The sequence below is a fragment of the Polyodon spathula genome, chromosome 7 (genome assembly GCF_017654505.1).
Source record: "Polyodon spathula isolate WHYD16114869_AA chromosome 7, ASM1765450v1, whole genome shotgun sequence".
Lineage (NCBI taxonomy): Eukaryota > Metazoa > Chordata > Actinopteri > Acipenseriformes > Polyodontidae > Polyodon > Polyodon spathula.
Genome location: NC_054540.1, coordinates 1,034,533 through 1,053,425, shown reverse-complemented (window position 1 = coordinate 1,053,425; position 18,893 = coordinate 1,034,533). Strand labels below are relative to the sequence as shown.

The following is an 18,893-nucleotide window of genomic DNA, read 5'->3' as shown; positions in this document are numbered from 1 at the left end:
AAGGGCAGTCCTTTTCTGTTTCAATGTGTGTCCTTCTGTGCTTTGTTAGCTGTGGCTTCAAGTCACAGCATTATAATGTATGGGTATTGTAAAACCATTCCATGTTACTGGCTGTCGTCTGGGTCTTTAATTCATTTACAGGCTCAGGAACCCGTCTTTTACCAATTTTACCCATTGAGTGGCAGCAAAGCAGATCTCATCAGAACCTCACCTATCCTGTTGAGTTGCCAGCCCCTTTTAAACAGAAAGCTTCAGTCTTCCTCGCTACCATTACTGACTCACTAATCTGCTACTGTCTGTTACTATCTTCCATTACCTTACAAACACTGTCTCCTAGTGCAAAGAAAGAGAGAGAGAGAGATACATTACTGACTCACTAATCTGCTACTGCCTGTTACTATCTTCCATTACCTTACAAACACTGTCTCCTAGTGCAAAGAAAGAGAGAGAGAGAGATACATTACTGACTCACTAATCTGCTACTGCCTGTTACTATCTTCCATTACCTTACAAACACTGTCTCCTAGTGCAAAGAAAGAGAGAGAGAGAGATACATTACTGACTCACTAATCTGCTACTGTCTGTTACTATCTTCCATTACCTTACAAACACTGTCTCCTAGTGCAAAGAAAGAGAGAGAGAGAGATACATTACTGACTCACTAATCTGCTACTGCCTGTTACTATCTTCCATTACCTTACAAACACTGTCTCCTAGTGCAAAGAAAGAGAGAGAGAGAGATACATTACTGACTCACTAATCTGCTACTGCCTGTTACTATCTTCCATTACCTTACAAACACTGTCTCCTAGTGCAAAGAAAGAGAGAGAGAGAGATACATTACTGACTCACTAATCTGCTACTGCCTGTTACTATCTTCCATTACCTTACAAACACTGTCTCCTAGTGCAAAGAAAGAGAGAGAGAGAGAGATACATTACTGACTCACTAATCTGCTACTGTCTGTTACTATCTTCCATTACCTTACAAACACTGTCTCCTAGTGCAAAGAAAGAGAGAGAGAGAGATACATTACTGACTCACTAATCTGCTACTGCCTGTTACTATCTTCCATTACCTTACAAACACTGTCTCCTAGTGCAAAGAAAGAGAGAGAGAGAGATACATTACTGACTCACTAATCTGCTACTGTCTGTTACTATCTTCCATTACCTTACAAACACTGTCTCCCAGTGCAAAGAAAGAGAGAGAGAGAGATACATTACTGACTCACTAATCTGCTACTGTCTGTTACTATCTTCCATTACCTTACAAACACTGTCTCCTAGTGCAAAGAAAGAGAGAGAGAGAGATACATTACTGACTCACTAATCTGCTACTGCCTGTTACTATCTTCCATTACCTTACAAACACTGTCTCCTAGTGCAAAGAAAGAGAGAGAGAGAGATACATTACTGACTCACTAATCTGCTACTGTCTGTTACTATCTTCCATTGCCTTACAAACACTGTCTCCTAGTGCAAAGAAAGAGAGAGAGAGAGATACATTACTGACTCACTAATCTGCTACTGTCTGTTACTATCTTCCATTACCTTACAAACACTGTCTCCTAGTGCAAAGAAAGAGAGAGAGAGAGATACATTACTGACTCACTAATCTGCTACTGCCTGTTACTATCTTCCATTACCTTACAAACACTGTCTCCTTGCAAAGAAAGTTTAGAGAGCGATCTCGATACATTATGACTCACTAATCTGACTATGTCTAGACGATGACAGACAATGATAGAAGGTACGGAATGTTGTGACTCCTCCTAGTGCAAAGAAAGAGAGAGAGAGAGATACATTACTGACTCACTAATCTGCTACTGTCTGTTACTATCTTCCATTACCTTACAAACACTGTCTCCTAGTGCAAAGAAAGAGAGAGAGAGAGATACATTACTGACTCACTAATCTGCTACTGCCTGTTACTATCTTCCATTACCTTACAAACACTGTCTCCTAGTGCAAAGAAAGAGAGAGAGAGAGAGATACATTACTGACTCACTAATCTGCTACTGCCTGTTACTATCTTCCATTACCTTACAAACACTGTCTCCTAGTGCAAAGAAAGAGAGAGAGAGAGAGAGATTACATTATGACTCACTAATCTGTACTGACTGTTTACTAGACCTTGACAGTACACAAAGACACTAGAAGAACGTTCTGACGTTGCAGAAAGAAAGAAGAAGAGGACGAGATACTTGACTCACTACATCTGCTACGTCTGTTCTATCTCCATTAACCTTATTTAGACGACTGACTCCTAGTGATAAAGGAAGAGTAAGAGAGGAACATTACTGACAGGGACTATAACGTTTCTACTCTCTGTTATATCTCCATTGAATTTACAAAACACTGTCTCAGAGTGCAAGGAAAGAGAGGAGAGGAGTGAAGACAGAACTGACCAGAGAATGCTAGAAGGCCTGTTACTATGGAATGTCGTGACAAACACGGAAAAAGTGCGAAAAGAAAAAGAGAGAGAGAGAGATACATTACTGACTCACTAATCTGCTACTGTCTGTTACTATCTTCCATTGCCTTACAAACACTGTCTCCTAGTGCAAAGAAAGAGAGAGAGAGAGATACATTACTGACTCACTAATCTGCTACTGTCTGTTACTATCTTCCATTACCTTACAAACACTGTCTCCTAGTGCAAAGAAAGAGAGAGAGAGAGATACATTACTGACTCACTAATCTGCTACTGTCTGTTACTATCTTCCATTGCCTTACAAACACTGTCTCCTAGTGCAAAGAAAGAGAGAGAGATACATTACTGACTCACTAATCTGCTACTGTCTGTTACTATCTTCCATTACCTTACAAACACTGTCTCCTAGTACAAAGAAAGAGAGAGAGAGAGATGCATTACTGACTCACTAATCTGCTATTGCTTATTTGTAAAATAAAGTGAAAGAAAGAAAGAAAGAAAGAAAGAAAGAAAGAAAGAAAGAAAGAAAGAAAAAAGAAAGCAAGAAAGCACATCCACTGCGGATTGAGGAAGCTCTGCTCTTCCAGACACTGGAGAGGAAGCTTGCTCTTCAAGACACTGCTCCTGAAATAAACTCCCTTTGAGGAAGACTCTATTCTCAAGTGGTGTGTGTGTGTGTGTGTGTGTGTGTGGTGTATTAGTGTGTGTGGGGGAGGGCTTGGATTAGCAAGCCCTGCTTTCCACACAGGCTGCTACAGATCTGACATTCTGAAACTCTTAATTCAGCGTTATTATAATGATCCAGGTTAAAACCTTGATTGGCTCAGCAGGAGATCAGTCCCGTCTAAAAGCCGCAGCCACTAAGAAGCCACGCCTGTGTTGAGTGACTGTGCTGTGTGAAGCTTGAGCCTAACCTTCCCCCTCACAGTAGACCAAGCAGGCTGAGAAGAAGCAGCTTCATCTCCTGATACCGCCACTCTCTCTCTACCGCTCCGACCCTCACTATCCTCAGCAGCAATGGGCAACGATAACAGCTCAGCGATAGACAACATGCAGGCGGTGGAGATCCATCACTGGTACAAGAAGTTCATGAAGGAGTGCCCGTCCGGACAGCTCACCCTGCACGAGTTCAAGCAGTTCTTCGGATTGAGGGGTTTGGACCCGGAAGCCAATGCCTACATCGAGCAGATGTTCCGCACCTTCGACATGAACAAGGTAAGGAATCTGACCTGGTGAACCCTGGGGTGCTGCAGTGATGGGGTGAGGGGATAACAGAGCAGCTCACAGACTCCTCCAGCTGCATGGTTAACCTGGAAGGACACGTCTTGTTTAGGTTTATAAGGAACCAGCCTGAGGGCTCTACGGCTACAGCCAAAAGTTTTGCCTCACCTAGAATTTTAGGATTAAGACACCATTAAAAAAAAATAGCTATATGAACATAATTCAGATATTTTATTTAACATCATGTAATCAAAGAAACTACAAAATGACATCGCAAGAGTCTATCGTAAGCCATAATAGTAGCACAGTATTTCATGGTTTTGAACGGTTGCATTTTTCAAGTAAATTTTTTTGTCAAGTATTTGGAAAAAAACAAAGTGGTATGTAATTCAATATGTTAATGTAACGTTATTCAGCAGGTCCTAGTCGACTTCATGAAGCTAAATTTTGGGGTGATGCAAAACCATTGACCAGAGCTGTATGTACTGTAGTGGAATGAAAATAAACCGTAGTTGAACTCTTTGGGGGGATTTACATTAAACCCATCATATGAAATGATCTTTCTTTCATTCTAGGTTCTTTAGGACCGAAACAAAACAAGGGTTCCAGGGAAAGACCCTATGCATAGTCTTATTGCTCCAAAAACAAAAAGCTCCCAGGATCGATGTATGAACATCTCCATTGGAGCTGTATAACAAGCACAGCAAGTCTATTCTAGCTGCCCCTATGCCTGTGAGAATTGCCTGGCAGTAGAAGCCGGGGCAGACAGCACTCTGCTGCTCTGCTGGTTAGAGCTGAGACTCAGAGCCAGGGCATCTCCTTCTGTGAGACTGCATGCCTATCCTTGTGATGTGCACATTTACTGAGGCACTGTGTGACACTGTAGACGCTGTAGTACAGCACAGTCATGCACAGCTCTGCAAGGGGAAAATCCTGAGAGAGGAAAGGTGGAGTTTAGGTTAGCCATGGAATAGCGAATGGACAACTTGTGTGATTGAGTGTGTGTATGTGTATAGAGTAGCTTGTGTGATTGAGTGTGTGTATGTGTATAGAGTAGCTTGTGTGATTGAGTGTGTGCATGTGTATAGAGTAGCTTGTGTGATTGAGTGTGTGTATGTGTATAGAGTAGCTTGTGTGATTGTTGTGTGTTATTGATTCATGTGTATAGAGTAGCTTGTGTGATTGATTGTGTGTATGTGTATAGAGTAGCTTGTGTGATTGAGTGTGTGCTTGTGTATAGAGTAGCTTGTGTGATTGAGTGTGTGTATGTGTATAGAGTAGCTTGTGTGATTGAGTGTGTGTATGTGTATAGAGTAGCTTGTGTGATTGAGTGTGTGTATGTGTATAGAGTAGCTTGTGTGATTGAGTGTGTGCTTGTGTATAGAGTAGCTTGTGTGATTGAGTGTGTGCATGTGTATAGAGTAGCTTGTGTGATTGAGTGTGTGCATGTGTATAGAGTAGCTTGTGTGATTGATGTGTGCATGTGTATAGAGTAGCTTGTGTGCTTGAGTGTGTGCATGTGTATAGAGTAGCTTGTGTGATTGAGTGTGTGCATGTGTATAGAGTAGCTTGTGTGATTGAGTGTGTGCATGTGTATAGAGTAGCTTGTGTGATTGAGTGTGTGCATGTGTATAGAGTAGCTTGTGTGATTGAGTGTGTGCCATAGAGTAGCTTGTGTGATTGAGTGTGTGCATGTGTATAGAGTAGCTTGTGTGATTGAGTGTGTGCATGTGTATAGAGTAGCTTGTGTGATTGAGTGTGTGTATGTGTATAGAGTAGCTTGTGTGATTGATGTGTGCCATAAGAACATAAGAACATAAGAAAGTTTATAAACGAGAGGAGGCCATTTGGCCCATCTTGCTCGTTTTGTTGTTAGTAGCTTATTGATCCCAAAATCTCATCAAGCAGCTTCTTGAAGGATCCCAGGGTGTCAGCTTCAACAACATTACTGGGGAGTTGATTCCAGACCCTCACAATTCTCTGTGTAAAAAAGTGTCTCCTATTTTCTGTTCTGAATGCCCCTTTTTCTAAATTCCATTTGTGACCCCTGGTCCTTGTTTCTTTTTTCAGGCTGAAAAAGTCCCTTGGGTCGACACTGTCAATACCTTTTAGAATTTTGAATGCTTGAATTAGGTCGCCACGTAGTCTTCTTTGTTCAAGACTGAACAGATTCAATTCTTTTAGCCTGTCTGCATATGACATGCCTTTTAAGCCCGGAATAATTCTGGTCGCTCTTCTTTGCACTCTTTCTAGAGCAGCAATATCTTTTTTATAGCGAGGTGACCAGAACTGAACACAATATTCAAGATGAGGTCTTACTAGTGCATTGTACAGTTTTAACATTACTTCCCTTGATTTAAATTCAACACTTTTCACAATGTATCCGAGCATCTTGTTAGCCTTTTTTATAGCTTCCCCACATTGTCTAGATGAAGACATTTCTGAGTCAACAAAAACTCCTAGGTCTTTTTCATAGATTCCTTCTCCAATTTCAATATCTCCCATATGATATTTATAATGTACATTTTTATTTCCTGCGTGCAGTACCTTACACTTTTCTCTATTAAATGTCATTTGCCATGTGTCTGCCCAGTTCTGAATCTTGTCTAGATCATTTTGAATGACCTTTGCTGCTGCAACAAGTGTTTGCCACTCCTCCTACTTTTGTGTCGTCTGCAAATTTAACAAGTTTGCTTACTATACCAGAATCTAAATCATTAATGTAGATTAGGAATAGCAGAGGACCTAATATTGATCCCTGTGGTACACCGCTGGTTACCACACTCCATTCTGAGGTTTTTCCTCTAATCAGTACTTTCTGTTTTCTACATGTTAACCACTCCCTAATCCATGTACATGTGTTTCCTTGAATCCCAACTGCGTTCAGTTTGAGAAGGTTATCTTTTGTGCGGGACTTTGTCAAAAGCTTTCTGGAAATCTAAATAAACCATGTCATATGCTTTGCAATTATCCATTATCGATGTTGCATCCTCAAAAAAATCAAGCAAGTTAGTTAGACACGATCTCCCTTTCCTAAAACCATGCTGACTGTCTCCCAGTACCCTGTTACCATATAGGTAATTTTCCATTTTGGATCTTATTATAGTTTCCATAAGTTTGCATATAATAGAAGTCAGGCTTACTGGTCTGTAGTTACCTGGTTCAGTTTTGTTTCCCTTTTTGTGGATCGGTATTACGTTTGCAATTTTCCAGTCTGTCGGTACCACCCCTGTGTCAAGAGACTGCTGCATGATCTTGGTTAGCGGTTTGTAAATTACTTCTTTCATTTCTTTGAGTACTACTGGGAGGATCTCATGCGGCCCAGGGGATTTGTTTATTTTAAGAGCTCCTAGTCCCTTTAACACTTCTGCCTCAGTTATGCTAAAGTTATTTAAAACTGGACAGGAACTGGATGACATGTGGGGCATGTTGTCAGTATCTTCCTTTGTAAAAACTTGTGAAAAGTAATCATTTAACATATTTGCTAAATGATTGAGTAGCTTGTGTGATTGAGTGTGTGCATGGTCACTGTTTTTCAAAATGGTCACTGTTCAACATGATCACTGCTGTTCAGCATGGCCACTATTCTGCATGGTCACTGTTCAGCATGGCCACTATTCTGCATGGTCACTGTTCAGCATGGTCACTGTTCTGCATGGTCACTGTTCAGCATGGTCACTGTTGTTCAGCATGGTCACTGTTCAGCATGGTCACTGTTGTTCAGCATGGTCATTGTTCAGCATAATCACTGTTGTTCAGCATGGTCACTGTTCAGCATAATCACTGCTGTTCAGCATGGTCATTGTTCAGCATAATCACTGTTGTTCAGCATGGTCACTGTTCAGCATGGTCACTGTTCAGCATGGTCATTGTTCAGCATAATCACTGTTGTTCAGCATGGTCATTGTTCAGCATAGTCACTGCTGTTCAGCATGGTCACTGTTCAGCATGGTCACTGTTCAGTATGGTCACTGTTGTTCAGCATGGTCACTGTTCAGCATAATCACTGCTGTTCAGCATGGTCATTGTTCAGTATGGTCACTGTTGTTCAGCATGGTCACTGTTCAGCATGGTCACTGCTGTTCAGCATGGTCACTATTCAACATGGTCACTGTTCAGCATGGTCATGTTGTTCAGCATAGTCACTGCTGTTCAGCATGGTCACTGTTCAGCATGGTCACTGTTCAGCATGGTCACTGTTCAGCATGGTCACTGCTGTTCAGCATGGTCACTGTTCAGCATGGTCACTGTTCTGCATGGTCACTGTTCAGCATGGTCACTGCTGTTCAGCATGGTCACTGTTCAGCATGGTCACTGTTCAGTATGGTCACTGCTGTTCAGCATGGTCACTGTTCAGAGATCCACGTGTTCACAAGACGTGATCACACTGTCCGACAAGCATGTCCGACCAGCGACTTGAATGTGGTCGGTACCCAGTGACCACGTACCTATGACAACGTTACAGGCGTGACAAGGTCTGACCACTGTGCCACCCCACTGTTGTTCGTATGGTTCACGTGATGCAAGTCGTTCCAGTGCTGTCAACCAGGTCACTGTTCCAGTTGACAGATCCACGTCGTTATCGGGACATATTTAAGCCATCACGAGGAGTTGACCAGTGTCAAGTTCCATGTTTACAGGCATAAGTCTCTGCTGTCAGCGATGTTCGCGAGGACGGTTCTGCAAGTCACTGTTAACCAGGTCACGAAGCAATGGTCAGCTGTTCCCAGGTGGTTCGGTTCCCCCAAAGCCATCAGCGACCCCCACTGTGGAATGTTCAATTGGGTTTCACTGTAACAAAGAAATGGGGTCAAACTGTCAGACTGGTCTCATCAGGGCCGCCGTCGCTCCTCGGGCTATTATCGGGACTTCCCCCCATGGGGGCGCGTTTAGTTGCAGCTATGTGAGTCTGTATGTCATCAGGCCCTCTCACTGTTCAGCATCTCTCAGGACGGCTATATCGACTTCATGGAGTACGTTGCAGCTCTGAGTCTGGTGCTGCGTGGTAAGATAGAGCAGAAGCTGCGCTGGTACTTCAAGCTCTACGACGTGGACGGCAACGGCTGCATCGACCGCTACGAGCTCCTCAACATCATCAAGGTACGTGCTCAGCAGCGCCCCCAGGGGGTGGGTATCTGTGCTGAACCACATTGTGACTTCAGAGACACCCGGCAGCGCCCCCGGGGGGTGGGTATGTGTGCTGAACCACATTGCAACTTCAGAGACACCCGGAAGTGCCCCCGGGGGGTGGGTATGTGTGCTGAACCACATTGTGACTTCAGAGACACCTGCACAGCGTCTCCAGGGCCGCTCACAGTTTAATTCAACATCGCTTCCCAGAGCTCACAGCCCTAGAGACTGTGGAGTCTCTTAAGAACACCTTATTACAAAAAGCAGTTCTTGTTGGAATCTGAATGCATGGACCTCAGTGAAATAAATGTTAAGAAGGTGAGGAAGATTTAGTTCAATGCAACACCTGATTTGCAGTGCAGATACAGCACCTCTCTACACAGAGATCAGTTGATTTGAACAGTGCAGTCCAGCGCCTCACTGCACAGAGATCAGTTGATTTGTACAGTGCAGATACAGCACCTCTCTACACAGAGATCAGTTGATTTGAACAGTGCAGTCCAGCGCCTTGCTGCACAGAGATCAGTTGATTTGTACAGTGCAGTCCAGCGCCTCGCTGCACAGAGATCAGTTGATTTGAACAGTGCAGTCCAGCGCCTCGCTGCACAGAGATCAGTTGATTTGAACAGTGCAGTCCAGCGCCTCGCTGCACAGAGATCAGTTGATTTGAACAGTGCAGTCCAGCGCCTTGCTGCACAGAGATCAGTTGATTTGCACAGTGCAGATCCAGCGCCTTGCTGCACAGAGATCAGTTGATTTGAACAGTGCAGTCCAGCGCCTCACTGCACAGAGATCAGTTGATTTGTACAGTGCAGTCCAGCGCCTCGCTGCACAGAGATCAGTTGATTTGAACAGTGCAGTCCAGCGCCTCACTGCACAGAGATCAGTTGATTTGAACAGTGCAGTCCAGCGCCTCGCTGCACAGAGATCAGTTGATTTGAACAGTGCAGTCCAGCGCCTTGCTGCACAGAGATCAGTTGATTTGAACAGTGCAGTCCAGCGCCTCGCTGCACAGAGATCAGTTGATTTGAACAGTGCAGTCCAGCGCCTCGCTGCACAGAGATCAGTTGATTTGAACAGTGCAGTCCAGCGCCTCGCTGCACAGAGATCAGTTGATTTGTACAGTGCAGATCCAGCGCCTCGCTGCACAGAGATCAGTTGATTTGAACAGTGCAGTCCAGCGCCTCACTGCACAGAGATCAGTTGATTTGAACAGTGCAGTCCAGCGCCTCGCTGCACAGAGATCAGTTGATTTGAACAGTGCAGTCCAGCGCTTTGCTGCACAGAGATCAGTTGATTTGTACAGTGCAGTCCAGCGCCTCACTGCACAGAGATCAGTTGATTTGAACAGTGCAGTCCAGCGCCTTGCTGCACAGAGATCAGTTGATTTGAACAGTGCAGTCCAGTGCCTCACTGCACAGAGATCAGTTGATTTGAACAGTGCAGTCCAGCGCCTCGCTGCACAGAGATCAGTTGATTTGAGACAGTGCAGTCCAGCGCCTTGCTGCACAGAGATCAGTTGATTTGAACAGTGCAGTCCAGCGCCTCGCTGCACAGAGATCAGTTGATTTGAACAGTGCAGTCCAGCGCCTCGCTGCACAGAGATCAGTTGATTTGAACAGTGCAGTCCAGCGCCTCGCTGCACAGAGATCAGTTGATTTGAACAGTGCAGTCCAGCGCCTCGCTGCACAGAGATCAGTTGATTTGAACAGTGCAGTCCAGCGCTTTGCTGCACAGAGATCAGTTGATTTGAACAGTGCAGTCCAGCGCCTCGCTGCACAGAGATCAGTTGATTTGAACAGTGCAGTCCAGCGCCTCGCTGCACAGAGATCAGTTGATTTGAACAGTGCAGTCCAGCGCCTCGCTGCACAGAGATCAGTTGATTTGAACAGTGCAGTCCAGCGCCTCGCTGCACAGAGATCAGTTGATTTGAACAGTGCAGTTACAGCGCCTCGCTGCACAGAGATCAGTTGATTTGCACAGTGCAGTCCAGCGCCTCGCTGCACAGAGATCAGTTGATTTGAACAGTGCAGATACAGCGCCTCGCTGCACAGAGATCAGTTGATTTGCACAGTGCAGTCCAGCGCCTCGCTGCACAGAGATCAGTTGATTTGAACAGTGCAGTCAGCGCCTCGCTGCACAGAGATCAGTTGATTTGTACAGTGCAGTCCAGCGCCTCGCTGCACAGAGATCAGTTGATTTGAACAGTGCAGTCCAGCGCTTTGCTGCACAGAGATCAGTTGATTTGAACACTGCAGTCCAGTGCCTCACTGCACAGAGATCAGTTGATTTGAACAGTGCAGTCCAGCGCCTCGCTGCACAGAGATCAGTTGATTTGAACAGTGCAGTCCAGCGCTTTGCTGCACAGAGATCAGTTGATTTGTACAGTGCAGTCCAGCGCCTCGCTGCAGTGAGATCAGTTGATTTGAACAGTGCAGTCCAGCGCCTCACTGCACAGAGATCAGTTGATTGGAACAGTGCAGTCCAGCGCCTTGCTGCACAGAGATCAGTTGAATTGAACACTGCAGTCCAGCGCCTCACTGCACAGAGATCAGTTGCACTTGAACCCTTTGAATGTCAAGCCCCCTCTCTCTTTCCTAAGCGGCTCTGCTAATTTGTTCCTCAGGGATTACACTTCTCACTCCTGTATTTATAGTTGCTGCTGATCGGCTTTGGATAAAATACTAATGAGTGTTTAAACATGAAGTACCTGCAACATGACCCTCCTAGAGTTTATTCCCTTCTCCCTCTCTCTTCATCTCAATCCAGTTCAACTCAATTCAATAACGCTTTGCCCATGTGTTATGTTAGATACAGCATAAATAAATGCATTCAGAAATGTGAACTAACACAGTTTCCCCTCCCTTGCTCTCCTCCAGGCTATCAGGGCGATCAATGGCTGTGATCAGGTTTCATCAGTGGAGGAGTTCACAAACAGAGTGTTTGACAAGATCGACGTGAATGGAGATGGTGGGTCGCTGTCTATTTCAGTTCATAATGTATCTAAGCGCCTCACTCTCTTTTTTTGATGGACTCCCAAAAATGTCAGTCTTAGGACCTGGCAGGGACATGCTGAAGTGTCATAACTTCCAGAGTGCCATTTCCAGACCAAGAGACTGGGAATCAGATCAGTCACCAGGGGAACTCTTCAGAGCTTACTGCCAGGTTAATAAAATGGAACATTAGCCATTTGGTCCAACAGCTTTTACCAGAGAGAGAGACCATCTACAAGCAGGAGAACAAGAGTGTGATCTATGCAGTACAGTGTGGACACTAAATTAGGAACTAATAGTAAAATGATGCAGCATTGACAATGGATAACTGCAAATCATATGAAATGCTTTATTTAGATTTCCAGAAAGCTTTTGACAATATCCTGTATAAAACATTAATTCTCAAACTGCGCAGTTGGGACTCAAGGAAACACATGTACATGGATTAGGGAGTGGTTAACATGTAGAAAACAGAAAGTACTGATTAGAGGAGAAACCTCAGAATGGAGTGTGGTAACCAGTGGTGTACCACAGGGATCAGTATTAGGTCCTCTGCTATTCCTAATCTACATTAATGATTTAGATTCTGGTATAGTAAGCAAACTTGTTAAATTTGCAGACGACACAAAAATAGGAGAAGTGACAAACACTGATGCAGCAGCAAAGGTCATTCAAAATGATCTAGACAAGATTCAGAACTGGGCAGACACATGGCAAATGACATTTAATAGAGAAAAGTGTAAGGTACTGCACGCAGGAAATAAAAATGTGCATTATAAATATCATATGGGAGATACTGAAATTGGAGAAGGAATCTATGAAAAAGACCTAGGAGTTTTTGTTGACTCAGAAATGTCTTCATCTAGACAATGTGGGGAAGCTATAAAAAAGGCTAACAAGATGCTCGGATACATTGTGAAAAGTGTTGAATTTAAATCAAGGGAAGTAATGTTAAAACTGTACAATGCACTAGTAAGACCTCATCTTGAATATAGTGTTCAGTTCTGGTCACCTCGCTATAAAAAGGATATTGCTCTAGTTAGCAGTAATTAGTTAGCAGTACTGTTATATGTGAAGGTGCATGTTAAGAGATGCAGCACGCTGTCAGTTAGCAGTACTGTTATATGTGAAGGTGCATGTTAAGAGATGCAGCACGCTGTCAGTTAGCAGTACTGTTATATGTGAAGGTGCATGTTAAGAGATGCAGCACGCTGTCAGTTAGCAGTACTGTTATATGTGAAGGTGCATGTTAAGAGATGCAGCACGCTGTCAGTTAGCAGTACTGTTATATGTGAAGGTGCATGTTAAGAGATGCAGCACGCTGTCAGTTAGCAGTACTGTTATATGTGAAGGTGCATGTTAAGAGATGCAGCACGCTGTCAGTTAGCAGTACTGTTATATGTGAAGGTGCATGTTAAGAGATGCAGCACGCTGTCAGTTAGCAGTACTGTTATATGTGAAGGTGCATGTTAAGAGATGCAGCACGCTGTCAGTTAGCAGTACTGTTATATGTGAAGGTGCATGTTAAGAGATGCAGCACGCTGTCAGTTAGCAGTACTGTTATATGTGAAGGTGCATGTTAAGAGATGCAGCACGCTGTCAGTTAGCAGTACTGTTATATGTGAAGGTGCATGTTAAGAGATGCAGCACGCTGTCAGTTAGCAGTACTGTTATATGTGAAGGTGCATGTTAAGAGATGCAGCACACTGTTAGATAGCAGTACTGTTATATGTGAAGGTGCATGTTAAGAGATGCAGCACGCTGTCAGTTAGCAGTACTGTTATATGTGAAGGTGCATGTTAAGAGATGCAGCACGCTGTCAGTTAGCAGTACTGTTATATGTGAAGGTGCATGTTAAGAGATGCAGCACGCTGTCAGTTAGCAGTACTGTTATATGTGAAGGTGCATGTTAAGAGATGCAGCACGCTGTCAGTTAGCAGTACTGTTATATGTGAAGGTGCATGTTAAGAGATGCAGCACGCTGTCAGTTAGCAGTACTGTTATATGTGAAGGTGCATGTTAAGAGATGCAGCACGCTGTCAGTTAGCAGTACTGTTATATGTGAAGGTGCATGTTAAGAGATGCAGCACGCTGTTAGATAGCAGTACTGTTATATGTGAAGGTGCATGTTAAGAGATGCAGCACGCTGTTAGATAGCAGTACTGTTATATGTGAAGGTGCATGTTAAGAGATGCAGCACGCTGTCAGTTAGCAGTACTGTTATATGTGAAGGTGCATGTTAAGAGATGCAGCACGCTGTCAGTTAGCAGTACTGTTATATGTGAAGGTGCATGTTAAGAGATGCAGCACGCTGTTAGCAGTACTGTTATATGTGAAGGTGCATGTTAAGAGATGCAGCACGCTGTCAGTTAGCAGTACTGTTATATGTGAAGGTGCATGTTAAGAGATGCAGCACGCTGTCAGTTAGCAGTACTGTTATATGTGAAGGTGCATGTTAAGAGATGCAGCACGCTGTCAGATAGCAGTACTGTTATATGTGAAGGTGCATGTTAAGAGATGCAGCACGCTGTCAGTTAGCAGTACTGTTATATGTGAAGGTGCATGTTAAGAGATGCAGCACGCTGTTAGATAGCAGTACTGTTATATGTGAAGGTGCATGTTAAGAGATGCAGCACGCTGTCAGATAGCAGTACTGTTATATGTGAAGGTGCATGTTAAGAGATGCAGCACGCTGTCAGTTAGCAGTACTGTTATATGTGAAGGTGCATGTTAAGAGATGCAGCACGCTGTCAGTTAGCAGTACTGTTATATGTGAAGGTGCATGTTAAGAGATGCAGCACGCTGTCAGCAGTACTGTTATATGTGAAGGTGCATGTTAAGAGATGCAGCACGCTGTCAGCAGTACTGTTATATGTGAAGGTGAATGTTAAGAGATGCAGCACGCTGTCAGATAGCAGTACTGTTATATGTGAAGGTGCATGTTAAGAGATGCAGCACGCTGTCAGTTAGCAGTACTGTTATATGTGAAGGTGCATGTTAAGAGATGCAGCACGCTGTCAGTTAGCAGTACTGTTATATGTGAAGGTGCATGTTAAGAGATGCAGCACGCTGTTAGATAGCAGTACTGTTATATGTGAAGGTGAATGTTAAGAGATGCAGCACGCTGTCAGATAGCAGTACTGTTATATGTGAAGGTGCATGTTAAGAGATGCAGCACACTGTCAGTTAGCAGTACTGTTATATGTGAAGGTGCATGTTAAGAGATGCAGCACGCTGTCAGTTAGCAGTACTGTTATATGTGAAGGTGCATGTTAAGAGATGCAGCACGCTGTCAGTTAGCAGTACTGTTATATGTGAAGGTGCATGTTAAGAGATGCAGCACGCTGTTAGATAGCAGTACTGTTATATGTGAAGGTGCATGTTAAGAGATGCAGCACGCTGTCAGTTAGCAGTACTGTTATATGTGAAGGTGCATGTTAAGAGATGCAGCACGCTGTCAGTTAGCAGTACTGTTATATGTGAAGGTGCATGTTAAGAGATGCAGCACGCTGTTAGTTAGCAGTAGCAGTACTGTTATATGTGAAGGTGAATGTTAAGAGATGCAGCACGCTGTTAGCAGTACTGTTATATGTGAAGGTGCATGTTAAGAGATGCAGCACGCTGTTAGCAGTACTGTTATATGTGAAGGTGAATGTTAAGTACTGTTATATGTGAAGGTGAATGTTAAGAGATGCAGCACGCTGTTAGCAGTACTGTTATATGTGAAGGTGCATGTTAAGAGATGCAGCACGCTGTCAGCAGTACTGTTATATGTGAAGGTGAATGTTAAGAGATGCAGCACGCTGTTAGCAGTACTGTTATATGTGAAGGTGCATGTTAAGAGATGCAGCACGCTGTCAGTTAGCAGTACTGTTATATGTGAAGGTGCATGTTAAGAGATGCAGCACGCTGTTAGCAGTACTGTTATATGTGAAGGTGCATGTTAAGAGATGCAGCACGCTGTCAGTTAGCAGTACTGTTATATGTGAAGGTGCATGTTAAGAGATGCAGCACGCTGTCAGTTAGCAGTACTGTTATATGTGAAGGTGCATGTTAAGAGATGCAGCACGCTGTCAGTTAGCAGTACTGTTATATGTGAAGGTGCATGTTGTCAGTTAGCAGTACTGTTATATGTGAAGGTGCATGTTAAGAGATGCAGCACGCTGTCAGTTAGCAGTACTGTTATATGTGAAGGTGCATGTTAAGAGATGCAGCACGCTGTCAGTTAGCAGTACTGTTATATGTGAAGGTGCATGTTAAGAGATGCAGCACGCTGTCAGTTAGCAGTACTGTTATATGTGAAGGTGCATGTTAAGAGATGCAGCACGCTGTCAGTTAGCAGTACTGTTATATGTGAAGGTGCATGTTAAGAGATGCAGCACACTGTCAGTTAGCAGTACTGTTATATGTGAAGGTGCATGTTAAGAGATGCAGCACGCTGTCAGTTAGCAGTACTGTTATATGTGAAGGTGAATGTTAAGAGATGCAGCACGCTGTTAGATAGCAGTACTGTTATATGTGAAGGTGCATGTTAAGAGATGCAGCACGCTGTCAGTTAGCAGTACTGTTATATGTGAAGGCGCATGTTAAGAGATGCAGCACACTGTCAGTTAGCAGTACTGTTATATGTGAAGGTGCATGTTAAGAGATGCAGTATGCTGTTAGATAGCAGTACTGTTATATCTGAAGGTGCATGTTAAGAGATGCAGTACATTCATTTAGAAATGGTATCTGTATCCCAAACTGAAACTGCAGCCACGAGATCAAGCCCCACTGTGCCAAGTACTGCGAACAAGGCCTATGTAACATTGGGAGTGACAGCTAACTGTTGGCAAGCAGACAAACGTCTCGGATAATACTTTCATCAGTGAGGTAACCCTGATAAAAGTTTACCATAGCTATAGCATCATAAAGCACAGTGAAAGCATGGTAAAGCACAGAGAGCCACGGTAAAGCATATTAAAAAAAAAACACGGCAACCCAGGTTAAATGCACAGTATAACCAAGGGAAAAGCATGGGGGGAACCTTCTGTGCAAAACTAAAAGGAAATACAAGGAAGTGTAAACCTGCCCTGTGGTAATCCGGCTGTCTTTCTGACCGTGATGTGCGCTCTGCCTGTCCCCCCCCCCCGTAAGGTCTCTGTCTCTGTCTGTCCCCCCCTGTAAGCTATCTGTCTCTGCCTGTCCCCTCCCTGTAAGCTCTCTGTCTCTGTCTGTCCCCTCTAGGTGAGCTGTCCCTGGATGAGTTCGTGGAGGGAGCCCGGAAAGATGAGGAGTTCATGGAGGTGATGATGAAGAGCCTGGACTTGACACACATTGTCACCATGATCCACAGCAGGAGACACAGTGTGTAAAAAGCCCCCCAAAATCCACCCCCACCCTGCCCTCACCCACACAGGAGACACAATGTGCAAAGAGATCTCCCAAACCCACCCTCACCCTGCCCTCACCCACACCAGAGATACAGTGTGCAAAGAGACCTCCCAAACCCACCCTCACCCTGCCCTCACCAACACCAGAGATACAGTGTGCAAAGAGACCTCCCAAACCCACCCTCACCCTGCCCTCACCCACACCAGAGATACAGTGTGCAAAGAGACCTCCCAAACCCACCCTCATCCTGCCCTCACCCACACCAGAGATGCCCTCACCCACACCAGAGATACAGTGTGCAAAGAGACCTCCCAAACCCACCCTCACCCTGCCCTCACCCACACCAGAGATACAGTGTGCAAAGAGACCTCCCAAACCCACCCTCACCCTGCCCTCACCCACACAGAGATACAGTGTGCAAAGAGATCCCAAACCCACCCTCACCCTGCCCTCACCCACACCAGAGATACAGTGTGCAAAGAGACCTCCCAAACCCACCCCCACCCTGCCCTCACCCACACCAGAGATACAGTGTGCAAAGAGACCTCCCAAACCCACCCTCACCCTGCCCTCACCCACACCAGAGATACAGTGTGCAAAGAGACCTCCCAAACCCACCCTCACCCTGCCCTCACCCACACCAGAGATACAGTGTGCAAAGAGACCTCCCAAACCCACCCTCACCCTGCCCTCACCAACACCAGAGATACAGTGTGCAAAGAGACCTCCCAAACCCACCCCCACCCTGCCCTCACCCACACCAGAGATACAGTGTGCAAAGAGACCTCCCAAACCCACCCTCACCCTGCCCTCACCAACACCAGAGATACAGTGTGCAAAGAGACCTCCCAAACCCACCCCCACCCTGCCCTCACCCACACCAGAGATACAGTGTGCAAAGAGACCTCCCAAACCCACCCTCACCCTGCCCTCACCAACACCAGAGATACAGTGTGCAAAGAGACCTCCCAAACCCACCCTCACCCTGCCCTCACCCACACCAGAGATACAGTGTGCAAAGAGACCTCCCAAACCCACCCTCACCCTGCCCTCACCAACACCAGAGATACAGTGTGCAAAGAGACCTCCCAAACCCACCCTCACCCTGCCCTCACCCACACCAGAGATACAGTGTGCAAAGAGACCTCCCAAACCCACCCCCACCCTGCCCTCACCCACACCAGAGATACAGTGTGCAAAGAGACCTCCCAAACCCACCCTCACCCTGCCCTCACCCACACCAGAGATACAGTGTGCAAAGAGACCTCCCAAACCCACCCCCACCCTGCCCTCACCCACACCAGAGATACAGTGTGCAAAGAGACCTCCCAAACCCACCCTCACCCTGCCCTCACCAACACCAGAGATACAGTGTGCAAAGAGACCTCCCAAACCCACCCCCACCCTGCCCTCACCCACACCAGAGATACAGTGTGCAAAGAGACCTCCCAAACCCACCCTCACCCTGCCCTCACCAACACCAGAGATACAGTGTGCAAAGAGACCTCCCAAACCCACCCTCACCCTGCCCTCACCCACACCAGAGATACAGTGTGCAAAGAGACCTCCCAAACCCACCCCCACCCTGCCCTCACCCACACCAGAGATACAGTGTGCAAAGAGACCTCCCAAACCCACCCCCACCCTGCCCTCACCCACACCAGAGATACAGTGTGCAAAGAGACCCCCAAACCCACCCCCACCCTGCCCTCACCCACACCAGAGATACAGTGTGCAAAG

At 45.3% G+C, this 18,893-nt stretch overlaps 1 protein-coding gene across 1 annotated transcript; it reads left to right on the top strand.

Annotated features, from left to right (window-relative positions):
- The first annotated feature begins 3,357 nt into the window (after positions 1–3,357).
- LOC121319037 (guanylyl cyclase-activating protein 1-like) lies at positions 3,358–17,419 on the top strand. Its single transcript, XM_041256262.1, has 4 exons — positions 3,358–3,651; positions 8,608–8,757; positions 11,667–11,757; positions 17,007–17,419. Exons 1-4 carry the CDS (start codon positions 3,454–3,456, stop codon positions 17,132–17,134), a joined length of 567 nt encoding a protein of 188 aa, XP_041112196.1. The 5' UTR covers positions 3,358–3,453; the 3' UTR covers positions 17,135–17,419.
- The last annotated feature ends 1,474 nt before the right edge of the window (positions 17,420–18,893 follow it).